General features: G+C 49.2%; 1 protein-coding gene across 4 annotated transcripts; it reads right to left on the bottom strand.

Annotated features, from left to right (window-relative positions):
- Positions 1 to 217: 217 nt before the first annotated feature.
- On the bottom strand, positions 218 to 11,386 carry LOC133240512 (conglutinin). Of its 4 annotated transcripts, none has more exons than XM_061405470.1 (9): positions 11,210 to 11,386; positions 10,271 to 10,342; positions 9,651 to 9,852; positions 5,216 to 5,332; positions 4,827 to 4,934; positions 4,413 to 4,520; positions 3,933 to 4,049; positions 3,234 to 3,317; positions 218 to 774 (listed from the first exon to the last, which is right to left on the bottom strand). In XM_061405470.1, exons 3-9 carry the CDS (start codon positions 9,847 to 9,849, stop codon positions 392 to 394), a joined length of 1,116 nt encoding a protein of 371 aa, XP_061261454.1. In that variant the 5' UTR covers positions 9,850 to 9,852; positions 10,271 to 10,342; positions 11,210 to 11,386; the 3' UTR covers positions 218 to 391. The 4 variants fall into 4 exon arrangements, with proteins under 4 accessions (XP_061261454.1, XP_061261455.1, XP_061261453.1 ...); XM_061405471.1 differs by having other exon boundaries at positions 11,094 to 11,229; XM_061405469.1 differs by having other exon boundaries at positions 11,139 to 11,226.
- Between the last annotated feature and the right edge of the window lie 1,295 nt (positions 11,387 to 12,681).

The following is a 12,681-nucleotide window of genomic DNA, read 5'->3' as shown; positions in this document are numbered from 1 at the left end:
AAAAGATTGAAGGCAGGAAGGAAAGGGAAGGAGGTAGCTGTGACCCGTGGAGTCAAATGCAGTCCACGTTTGGCAGAGGTGGAGGGCTAGACACCTGTCTTGTTGAGGAGACACTGGATTTTGACAAGGGGCATCTTGGAGACCTCCGTTTAGCCCTTGCCCCTGAGTCACAGGCTGCCCCCCCCCTTTTTTTTTTTTTTGAGAAATCTTCCAGATGTGAAGCCAGTTTCAAACTTTATTCTGAGGGAGGAGTTCCATAGGAGGCCTGCCTGGTGGCCTCATCCCGTGGCTCAGTGGGGAAGCCCTGAGCAGCAGAGGGTCACCTTTTTATTGGGATGTTGGCAGCTCACAGCTCTGGGCACTGCCCCTTCCCTGGGGTGGGTGGGAGAGCTCAAAACTCGCAGATCACAAGGAGTTGCTTACTGCAGGGTACGTCATTCCACTTGCCATCAGGAAAGATTTCCACACAGTTCTCTGGTTGTCCCTCATCACTGTTGTTGGGCTCCCCATCGGCCCAGTTGGAATAGACCAGTATTTCCCCAGTGGGGTAAGTGAACCTCCCCTCCGTGGAGATGTCATTCATGCTCAGGTAAGCATTCTTTTCCTGGGCTCTGACCATCTGTGTCACGGCCTCGTTCTCGGCTGAAGAGCGTGGGGAGGCCAGCTGTCCCTTAGCCTCTCTGCAGAGCTGCTCTGCATCTGAATATGACTTTACAGCACCTGCTGTCTTGAAGATCTTCTCCCCGACAGCCTGGCCATCAGGGAAGAGCACCGCTAGGGGAAGAGGAGAGTCAGGCTGGGGATGTGCAGCAGCTAGACCTTGTGCTTCAACTGGAGTCCCCAGCTCCCACGAGGGTACCAGGGCACCAGATAGAACAAAAGCAAGGCACTTAGCTCCCAAGCATCCATCATGCAAGAGGTGAGGACCCTGGAACTCAGGTGCTTACACAAGAAGCCCAAAGTCGCCCAACTCTCAAATGTAGATGAGGATCAGACCCTGTTGGAGGTGACACTAAAGCTCCCACATGCACTTTCTGTTCCTCCCCGTGCTGTTCACGAGAATCCAGCATTTTAATTACTGTGTAAATAGGAAGGACTTTGGCAGGGAAATGACACTGTACAGTCCAGGGCAGTTCCTGAGAGTGTGGAAAACACCAACCAGGTGGCTCACTCTCACCGTTGCATGATGACTGGGCATGTGGAGTTGTCTGAGCAGTTCTATGCTGTGTGAAGGGGTGAGGAGAAAGGGGAGGACAGGGGTGCATCTGAGAGCAGCCAAGTGCTGGCCTCTGCACTGGGGGCAGTCCAGTGTTGGCTTCCATATGCTCGCAGGTGAACCTATGGCCAGTCAGCCTCCCTGGACCACTGAGCAGGCGATGATGGCATCTGAGAGCTCTATGCGGGGGCGGGAGGGCAGGATGGGATCAGCTTTGGAGAGACTCCTGTCTGGGCTTCAGAAAGTCATGTGTTCAGCCCTACCCTGGCAATGACAGCCCAGGTGACAAGGGAAAGTCACTTCTCTTTTCAGAGTCTAATCTCATATTTCTAAGGAAAAGGTACACTGCAAAACAGCAGCCCCTATGTGACATGTTAAGTATCTCTTTTTATTCCATCCCATCCACACTGCTCTGACTTCCAGGGTCTGCATGGAAATCTTCTGGGATCCTAGGAGGGCTCACTGGACTGGTTCTGAACCCAGGCTACACCCTGACCCACTGCCCTTTTCCTCTGATTTCTTCAACAAGCAATTGGAGACCAGATTTTCCACGTAGTCAGGATGGCGCCCAGACAGCCCTGGACAAGGTCAGTGCAAGCTTGTGTGCCATGATTGGTTTATGTCCCATGCATCTGGGTGGGTATGTGTGTGCATGCTTGAATACATCCATGTGTCCATCTGAAGGTACATGGGCTGACTCAAGGTCCATCAGGATGGGTGTGCATATGTCTGCATGTGTGTTCATGTATGTAGGTGGTGTGGACTGAGTGATGGTGTTTAGGTATGCACAGGTGGCCAGCACATATGGCCAAGTTCACCTTTGTTTATAGCTGTCTGCATGAAGGGTTAGTTTTTAAGTTGTGCCCAACTCTTTTTGAAACCCATGGACTGAAGCCCACCAGGGTCCTCTGTCCATGAGATTTTCCAGGCTAGGATATCGGAGTGGTTTGCCATTTCCATTCCAGGGGCTATTCCCGACCCAGAGATCAAACCCAGGTCTCCTGCAATGTAGGCGGATTCTTTACCAGCTGAGCTACCAGGCGATGAGATAGTAAGTAGATGCTGCTGCTAAGTAGCTTCAGTCGTGTCTAACTCTGTGCAACCCCAGAGACGGCAGCCATGTAAATATGATTGAGCAAGAAGGAAGACATAAACTGCTGAGAATTCTCATCCCACTACTTCAGTACTTAGTTGGCTTGAGTTCTTAGGACCCAACCCTGTGTCTCACCCAGTCAGGCCCCTTTATGCTCTGCTCCTTCAGAGAACTCTAATTCTTTTAGATCAGTGAGGTTTGATAAGTGACGTGCATTCAAAACTGTCATCATGGAAAGCAGAGACGCAGGAGGGGCAGTTGATGGAGCATCCCAAAGGCACAGGCACTCAGGTGTGTGCTCCAAGAGGCCTCTGCCTGCTTAGGATCCAGGCTTAGGGAAGAATCTCTGCTTTAACTCCACAAGAGGTGCAGGGGGAGTCTAGCACTGGCCAGAGACTGGAGGCAGCCTATTCCTTCCAGACCCAGGGACATCTTTAGGGTAAGATACTTGGTGGCCACACAGCAAGGACAGGTGCCCAGCAGCCTTTAACCCCACAGGCATCATCCCACCCTCACTCTCAGGACCATGTCTGGATTCTCTGCTGCTATGGACTGTGCAGCTGCTTCTCTGGACATTTGCACACATGGCCCCACAGAGGGAAGAAATGCATCCTGGGTTGGGTGACCCCTTGTCTGTCCTAGGAACCTGCCCAGGGTAGGCTGTGGTGAAGGTCTGCTGAACTGGTGACATGGACCACATCCTCCTCCTTGTCCCGTGCATCTACTTGAGCTTCTGGAGCACGTGGGGAACAGCTCTGTCCCAAACTTGTCCTTAGACCCGCTCCTGCCCCAGGTCTAGGTCCAGTCCCAGTCATGGTCCCAGCAAGTCCAAAATAGAGCCAGCCCAGCAAACTACAAGCCAAGCCTAGACTAAGTCTGAGGCCCTCACTCAGGGCCTGGCTAGGGTCAGGTCCAGGAACTCACCTTTCTTATACTGACTGAAGGCATTTTGGAAGCGTCGCAGATGTCCATCTAAGATTGTCACCCGCTGCTTGAGAGCATTGACCTCTGCAAGAGAGAGAGAGGCCAAGTGAAGACAGATCCAGAACAGCCTGGAGTCACTCAGAGCCCAGGCCTCAAGGGAAGAGAGTCCAGGTGGAGATGCCAGTTGGGGGTGGGGTAAGGAGGTGGAACAGAGGCCTAGAAAGCCTACCTCTGCTGACCTAGCTGGCTTCTGCATCCATGGGATTTCCTGTGGTTCTCTTCAGAACAATATCCCCTGAACAGGTCCCTGTGCCTCACTGACAGTGAACCAGATGTTATTTTAATTCCAAATTCTAGGAATCTGATAGCACTTTCTTTTGCATTGCAGGGGGTGGTAAGGTTGTAGGAGAGGAATACACATAGCTTGAGTATTTCCCGTCCATTGAGTTATTTGATGTTCAAGGTTATCTGATGAACTGGAGAGGGAGGTTGGCTTGTCATAAAGATCAGATAGAAAATCTGCTCAGGTTGTCCTCCAGCAAGTCACAGAGGCTAAGACCAGAGTCCACCTCGCCATACACCCTGTCAGCCTTACCTGCTTGACCCCCACCTGTAAATGGGTTATCTGAGAGGAGAGCTGAGCTGAATAAGGCCTCCTCCCTGCCCCACACCCTAATGGGGCTCCCAAGGCTTCCTTACCTGCAAGCCCACTCTCCCCCTTTGCTCCTGTTTCTCCAGGATCACCTCTGTCCCCCTTCAGTCCTGGGGGGCCCCTGGCACCTGAAGGGCCCTGTGGACCTATGGCTCCAGAAGGCCCTGGATAAGATAAGGAGAAATGGGTGAGTGCTGAACATTTATTTTAGCATTTTCATGCCCCCTCCCCCCGCCCCCCACCAAGCTCCACACATGGACTGTCATATCCCCAGGAGTACACCCTCCCACATACAAACGTCCCTCTGTGCCTGGAATCTCTTCTTGCATCCTCTCTATACACTGACTGTCCCATAACCTAACAACCAGCCTTCCCTGAATACAGACAGTCCCTGCTGCTCACACCACCCTCTCCATGGAGACAGACAGTTCCCAAAACCCAACACTGGTTCTCTCCCTGCTCTGACCTGGTGGCTGGCGGTGGTGGGCACAGGGGAATATGAGCCCAGCCCCACGTCCATTGCTCACCTGTCACCCCAGCACGTCCAGGGGCTCCAGTCTCCCCGGGGGCACCTTTCTCTCCTTTGAGACCCGTGGGGCCTGGGAAGCCCTGTATGCCTGGGGCACCCACTCCTCCTGAGGAAGGAACACATTGGAGAAACATGGCTGAGAGTACACTCAGCAGGTACCATTTCTTCAGCAGTGCAGCTTGTCACCCACAGCTCTGGGTAAAAGAGCGACCTGGGAGACTGCTCCTGACTGCGTGGTCTCCTCTAGGAAATTCACTCAGTGTGAGAATATGGGGGAGAGGCCCAGCCAGGCCTACCAGGCACAGAGGTTCCAGGCTTTCCAGGCACTGTGCACGTACCCTGGTCCCCACCAGGCCTGCCAACGTCACCCCTCCCTTCTCCCTCCCTCACCCACCACATACCACCCACCTACCTTTGGGCCCAGTCTCTCCTTTGGGGCCTGGTGTGCCTGGAGGTCCCATGCTCCCCTGCTTCCCTGAGGGGCCCTCTCTTCCAGCTGGTCCAGGCATACCTGGAGGCCCTGGGAAAAAGGACCAGCCCAGTCAGTGACACTGAATCTCCTTGGAAGTATGAGTGCATAAAAGATGGGGCTGTAATAGAAGTCAGACAGGCAGCCTCCTCCTAAAGATGTTGCCCTCACTCTCCGCCCTCCCCAGGAGCTCCAGTCTTCCCTGAGATAACCCTGTGCCACCTTGAGAATGACCTTCCTCTTCCTGTGGTAGAATCTGTGTACGCCTATTGCCATGGCCTAGCGGCAGCACACCATCTACAAACACCTGCATTCCATGCCCAGCTGCTCACCAGGTGGCCCAGTGTCTCCCTTTGGTCCAGGTTCTCCAACAAAGCCATTGTCTCCTTTCGGCCCAATAGGGCCAACCCATCCAGGCCTTCCTGCTCGTCCTGCAGGTCCTGGTGAACCTGTGGCCGCAGAAGAGATGGACATAAAGCTGATCCCGGCCCAGGAGGAGCCAGCTGCCTGCAGGGTCAGGGCCCTTGCATTCCTTCAGGGTTCTGTAGGGTGTAGACACTCCCTCTCCAGGTGACTGGTCCAGTGGTGACGTAGGAAATGCGTGTCTACATCTCCATTTTACAAGGGAAGAAACAGGCTTGCTGAATTGGAGGCAGATCCAAACCAAGACTCACCTGGCTTTGCATACAATGCACCTACCCCTGCCCCAAGGCCACGGTATTTATGGCAGTTCAGTCTGTCAGCTTTTACCCTGGACCATGGACTCCCTGTCCTCCCTCCTCCCCAGAACCAAAGTTTATGGCAGAAATGACACCTGACACTTACCACCAGAGAAATAGACATCAAAAGTACAATGAGCTGTCACCTCACACCTCTCAGAATGGCTATTATCAGACAGCAAATAGGAAGTGCTGGAGAAGTAGAGAAAAGGAAAGCTTTGTGCAGTAGGGATGCAAATGGAACAGCCACTATGGAGACAGCATGGAGGTTTCTCAGAAAGTTAAAACTAGAGCTACCGTAGAATCCATCAATTCCCCTTCTGAGCATTTAACTAAAGAAAACGAAAACACTAACCTGAAAAGATATATGTACCCCCAAGTTAATTGCAGCGTCATTTATGGTAGCCCAGACATGGATGCAGCCTAGAGCCCAAGTATCTGTGGATGGATGAACGGATGTAGAAAATGCAGGGTGCATATACAATGGAACATTATTCAGCCATAAAAGGGAATGAAATCTTGCTATTTGCAGCAACACTGGTGAACCTTGAAGGCACTATGCTTAGTGGAATAAGTCACAGGGAAGGGCGGTACCATACGATCTCACTTACATGTGAAATCTAAGAAAACAGACGAACAAAAACAACTTACTCACAATACAGAGAACAGATTTGTGGTTGCTAGAGGTGGGGTTGAGAAGTCGGCACAATGGACAGAAATCTTCAAAAAGTACAAGGGTCCAGTTAAAAAACAATTGGGTCCCAGGAATACAATGTACAGTGAAATTAGTATAGTTAGTAATCCTGAGTTGCATGCTTGAACATTGCAGAGCAAGCAGATCTTAAAAGCTCTCATCACACACAAATCGTAACTGTGTGTGTTGATGACTTTGTGACAATCATTTCACAATATATGCAAATATGAATTCATTATGATGTACATCTGATTCTAATAAATTATAGATCAATTCTATTTAATATAAAGAAGAGAAAAAAACTATGTAACATGCTTTTAAATTTATGGAAGATAGATGACATTGTTGTGCATTATTAAGTGATAAAAGTAAGTTATAAACACTATTTAATATGATTTGGTTTCTTCAACATGTCCACGCATGTGTCAGGCATGTGCACATGAAACACACATTGAAAAAACCACAAGAAGAGCATAGACAAGTGTTAACAGTTCTTTCTAAGGGGCACAAATCAGGCAATTTAAATTTTCATCTTTTTGTATTTACTGACCATATACTAATTTGCTTTGGAAAAATAACCAAACATTTAAAAACATCACATTACCTTAAGAAGGCTGCCTAAGTCTGAAATTATAAGAGATTTGTATTCAAAGACTAAAGAGAGAAATGCCTATTTATTCCAGAATTATAAACTCAATTATGTGAATTTGGTTATTCCTTTTTCACTGAGAGGAAATTAACATAATATAAAAATAACTTTTTTTTTTTTTTTTACTGTGGTGTACTTGCAGTATCTCAGTTCCACAATCAGGGATTGAACCTGAGGCCTGGCAGTGAGAACACCGAATCCTAACCACTGGACCTCCAGGAATTACCTGTAATTAATCATTTAAAGTATACAAATCAGTGGCATTTAGAACATCGACATAATTGTACAACTACCACTACTCTTTAGTTCAAGACTATTTCATTAATCCCAAAGAAAACCTAATACCCATACTCCCTCCCTGCCTCCTCCTAAGCCCTGGCTACCTGTATGCAGCTGCGTGTCTCTGTTAGCTATTCTGGATATGTTATATAAATACATACAATATACGACCCTTTGAGTCTGCCTCTTTAAACTAGGAGTGACATTCTTGAGGCTCATCCAATTTGTAGCACATCTCAGTACTTCATTCTGGGCTATGGCTGAGAAATGTTCTATAGTATGAATACAATACATTTTCTTTATTCATTCACTGCGGATAAATGCTGATAGACACTTGGGTTGTTTCCATCTTTTGACTGTTGTGAGTAAGCATTCATGTGCAAAAAGACAACAAAAGAAATCTGTCAGTTACTATTAACTTGTTCATTCACTTATTTGTTCATTTCCTCATTATTTCATTTCTCTGTTCACTGAGAATCTCTCTGTGGAACATGGCTTTCTGCCTAGCACTGAGCAGGAAGTAAATGTCAGCACCAGGTCCTGGTCTGCAAGGAATTTGTCACTGAAGTTTAAACTATGAGGTAATGAGTGAAGAAAACAGCTTATGAGATGTCCCTTGTCCCATCCCAGCACCCCCACCCAACCCATGGACACACACGTACTCATAGGAAACAGGACTTCAAGGCTGAAGAGGATTCAGAGACCTGGAGAGGAGAGGTGACATTTCAGATCTGGAAACCACTCCCCCAGGGTAAGAAGGGCCAGGCTTGCCTGGGCCAAGAATGTGCAGGTGGAGGGAGACTGGGGTATTTGATGGGTGTTGAGAGCCTCTGTGCGGGACATTGGGTCCTGCTCTTAGCTCCAATTCTTGCTAGGTAATCAATGGGAGCCCAGAGGATGGGCCCCACATCCCAGACCCCCTGGTGCACTGTGCTCAGGCAGAGACACCTGGTCCCTGGCTGAGCCTCTCCTGGGCTCCACCTTGGCTGGGGAGGGCAGCAGGTACCTTGGAAGCAAGTCACTCCTTAGAAGGGAGCATTTGAGGTTGCCCATCCTTGTGCATAAACCATGGTGGCCATGAAAGCAGGGAGGTAGAAGAAGGGATATTTTTCAATTTAGGGCCCCTCGGGGAGCTAGAGAGAGCTGGCATCTTAAATACCACCCCTCCTCTGAGGGTAGGCCTTCTAGAGGCCTTCTCTAGCCCCAGCCAATTCATGTTGGGAGCCACTTTCTCTCTAAAAGACAGATAGATAAGATACTTGTCTCTTACCCTACAAATCCTGGGGATGTTATGTGTTCTTTTCAGCTTTAATGTTGTTCATTTCTTTCCTCTCCAATCAAAACACAAACTCCAGAAAGTTAAAAGACCTCAGTTGATCCCCCATCACCCTGGCCAAGGGCCATTATGGTCCCCTCGTCCTTGTCACTGGTTCATCAAATTCTCACTTCTTGCCAGTAAAAACCAGATCTTCTCCTGTGGGACAGTGTTTCCAGAAAATTCCTTTAATAATCAATACATTTGGAAACCTCAGGAGAATTCAGCTGGTTGGGACAGCAGAAGGATAAAGCTTTATCTTGAAGACCCACCAAAAAAATGAAGCCTTGGCTCAATTCTTTGTCACTGTGTGGTTGATATTATTCTCATCTACAGATGATTAAAGTGAAACTTACAACACTGTCATCAGTTCAAAAATATTTAAAATTCTGCAGAGGCAACATATAATACGAATGTTAAGTTAAGTTTTGGAGTGTGTGTACTCAGTCACATCTGACTCTTTGTGGATTCCTGACAGATTCCTCTGTCCATGATATTCTCCAGGCAATAACAGAGTGAGTTGCCATTTTCTATTGAGGGGTTGTCCCAACCATGGGATAAAACCCACATCTCCTATGTCTCCCACATGAGTGTACTAAGTCACTTCAGTTGTGTGCAACCCAGTGGCCCAAAGCCCGCCAGGCTCCTCTGTCCGCGGGATTCTCCAAGCAAGAATACAGGAGAGGGTTGCTATGCCCTCCTCCAGGGCATCTTTCTGACCCAGGGATTGAAACTGCATCTCTTACACCTCCTTCTTTGGGAGTCAGGTTTTTACCACTAGCACCACTTGGTAAGCCCAATGAGTTCTGGAGCAGGGGACTCCAAATACCAGCCACTCGCTGATTGTTTGTACATTCTTGGGGTTGTTAGGGTCAGAAGATCCTAGAGGAGGAATCAGGACAGGTGGTTATGGAAATGGGGACTTGGGCAAGCCAGTCTTTGCCAACCAGTAAAGCCATGCTTTAGATGGACTGAAGATCTGGGGGAACCCTCCCCTCTTGGGAAGACCATCTTCAAGGTTTGCACAGCAGAAGATTCAGAGTTTTGGGGTTGGTTACAATTCCAGTGCCCACCCCTTCCCATCAGGGAAAGCCCATGGTCCCAGCTCTACCTGGATCCCCCTTCTCTCCATGGGGACATTCTCCCCCATCTTGTCCATCATGACCAGGCAAGCCACTCTCCAGGGGGCTACACATAACCAGGGTACAGGCATTGGCCAGTATTTTCTGAGAAAAGGTTGTCATTTCTGCTCCCAGGGATCTCCAGGGCTGTGTGAGCAGGAGCAGCATGGAGAGAGGGAGGAGAAGCATGTCCTAGGCAGAGGAAAAGAGAGAGGGCTGCTCTTGGTCCAAGGACGAGGCTTAGGGCTGGCCCAGCTCCTGGAGGTCAGGAGAAGCCCTTCCCCCATCTCCTCTCCCATCCTCTGGGGCCAAGAGTACCAAGCTCCAAAAGCAGTTTAGGGAAAGTTAGGATAGGGTCTGGCCAGGGAGGACATGTGTGGACAGCTGGGCCTCTGACCTGGTCTGCCAGCAGCATGAACCTACTCTCAGATGGTCTGTGTCATCCCTTTTTGGGCTTGTCATCCCTGCCAAGGGCACTGTGGCCAGGATGTAGAATGCCTCACTGAGGCCATTGTCACACCAGGAAGCACTCACTGAGGGCCCTCGAGTGGGACCCTTCCCTCTCTGGGCCTCTTTATCCCTTTTTATACCAGTAAGTCGGTTGCTTTACCTCTTACAATGCTGGCTTGTTTCCTCTCACTTGCTGCTCTGGACAGGCTAGTACTGGAGTCTGCAGTGCTATCTGAAAAGAAAGCCAGAGGGATAATGCTTGGTAAGGTCTGTCCTGAGCACAGAAAGGTGCATGACTGCTTATTTTCCAGGATTTGTCATTCCAGGGCTCCACTAGGAAACTTCCTGGTACACCTAGAGTCCTGCCCAGATCTCCTAAGAGGACTTGGGACAGGGGCCTCTTGGTAGAGAGGACATTGAGACAGGTGCCATCAGGGGGAAGCTGGCTTCAGAGGAGGAAAGCCGATGTTCAATAGAGCTTCTGGTTACCATCAGAAAGGGACTCAGGAGCTAAGTGAGATCAGGGTGCAGGAGGTGGGTCACTCCCAGTGTTGGGCTTCTTTCTTCTCTCAGAGAGAAACTGTAATGTTTAGAGCATGGAAAATAATCATGGGAGTTGCAGAGACCTGGAAGAAAGCCCAAGAGACCTGTGCAAAAGACCGAGCATTGCCAAACAGGCTGAGGTAGTGGGAGGGAAGGGGCTTTCTGGACAGAGAAGTGCCTCCTTCCAAGAGGACGATGAATTGCATTTTCCATGGGGACAATGGCATCAGAGATCTGGTTGGATGTCACATCCAACTCTCCCCTTCTCCCAGCCCAGGAAACACATCTCCCACAAACGAAAGGAACACAGTGTAGAGCATCCATTATTACCTTGTGCCCCACCTCCAACACTCACCCTCCTAGACTGAAACAGCTGTACAGACCCTGCCTTCCTCAGCACCAGTAGGATAAAGCACCCATTCAGGCAGGAAGATACTCACCTGACACAGGAAAGCAAGTTGAGAGGCTAGGACAGAGACACTCACAGTTGCGTCCTCTAGGGTTTCAGAACCTCCACACAAATTGAAGTTCCTCAGCCAATATTGAGTATTTATACCTGCGCTGTAACCTGAGGTTCCAGTACCAGTTTCCAGAGAAAAGATTGACAAATTTTGGCTTGTTGACTCAGTCAATTCGCCCCCACCTGGGTTCTGGACATTTGCTGCTGATGTTCATGGCACTGAACACACATTAGAGTTCAAAGAGCACCTTCAGCCCAGGACCTCATGGGTTCCTCACTGCAGCCCTGAGAGTTTAGTGGCAGCGTCAGTGTCTGTGTTTCATGGATGTCCAGGAATCCAAGGTCCAGAGAAGACCAGCAAGTTGCACAATCATCTAGAGCTCTTGCAAAAGCAACCTGCCTCTACAGAGTCCAAGAAACAGCACCCGCTGTGCCCATTTCTCTTCCTTCTCATCTCAACATGACTGTTCAGACACTAGGAAAGAGCTGGGAGCTGCCTGGAGATCTGAGCAGGATTGGGGCAGATAGAGGGGCTGCTGAGGCAACAGCCTGTGGGGGGCAGTGTCTGGGGGAGCTGCCACCCAACAGGGGTCACTCTTTTGCTTTCTGCTGCATCTAGGACAGCCCCCCACTTGCCTTTTATAGGATTGTTGTTCAGTGGTTAAGTTGTGTCTGACTCTTTGTGACCCCGTGGACCTCAGCATGCCAGGCTTCCCTCAGTTCAGTTCAGTTGCTCAAGTTGTGTCCAACTCTTGGACCCCATGGACTTCAGCAAGCCAGGCTTCCTTGTCCATCACCAATTCCCGGAGCTTACTCAACTCATTTCCATCGAATGGGTGATGCATTCAACCATCTCATCCTCTGTAGTCCCATTTTCCTCCTGCCTTCAATATTTTCCAGCATCAAGGTCTTTTCAAATGAGTTAGTTCTTCGCATCAGGTGGCCAAAGTATTGGAGTCATCCTCCCTTAACTGATTGCCCTAATCTCTCCACTAAACAGTGTTTCTCCATGATGTGGCCTTAGTGGCCAGTTCATATCCCCAAGCTGCTGATACACTGTTGTAACCATCACAGGGCAACTCTCATTCCCGGTGACTGTGGGCTAGTTGTTGGCATCTCTGCTTGCCTGTAGTTCCCTGGGACTTATTTCTTCCATCAACCCTTCCCTTAGGTCTCCAGCCTCCCTTTTCGCCATCTCATTGGATGTGCTGACCTGCTCCTGGGCTTTGATGCTCCTTGTATGTTATGGAATCTATGATGTCAGCTTTCCTCAAATGTAGGGAAAGGTCTTCTCTTTTCTATATTGCAATTTTTTGAAGCAAGATCCTGTAGCTCAGGACCTGGGCCCCTAAAGCTTGAGCTCTTCTCTATTCTATAAATAACACCCATCCCACTTTATTCTAGGATGTTCACACACCACTGAGAGATCGATCAGCATGGAAATTGAACTGAACCCTTGCTCTCCTCTCCCCACAAAGCCTAATTGTCAAGTCTTATCCTGGTGACTAGACAAACTCTCCTTATATATGGTGACTTTCATTTCAGGAGTCCTATACTTCATCTCAGGA

The sequence above is a fragment of the Bos javanicus genome, chromosome 28, assembly GCF_032452875.1.
Source record: "Bos javanicus breed banteng chromosome 28, ARS-OSU_banteng_1.0, whole genome shotgun sequence".
Classification (NCBI taxonomy): Eukaryota; Metazoa; Chordata; class Mammalia; order Artiodactyla; family Bovidae; genus Bos; species Bos javanicus.
Note: the sequence above shows the minus strand (reverse complement) of the source record. Positions and strands in the feature narration are given on the sequence as shown.

What these genes read in the sequence shown, in the direction of transcription:
- LOC133240512 (XM_061405470.1), bottom strand. Translation starts at nt 9,849, where the DNA reads ATGCTTCTCCTCCCTCTCTCCATGCTGCTCCTGCTCACACAGCCCTGG. An exon ending in GGGAGACACTGGGCCACCTG is followed by an intron (nt 4,935 to 5,215) that starts GTGAGCAGCTGG and finishes CCTTTTTCCCAG; the next exon opens with GGCCTCCAGGTATGCCTGGA. An exon ending in AGGAGAGACTGGGCCCAAAG is followed by an intron (nt 4,521 to 4,826) that starts GTAGGTGGGTGG and finishes TTCCTTCCTCAG; the next exon opens with GAGGAGTGGGTGCCCCAGGC.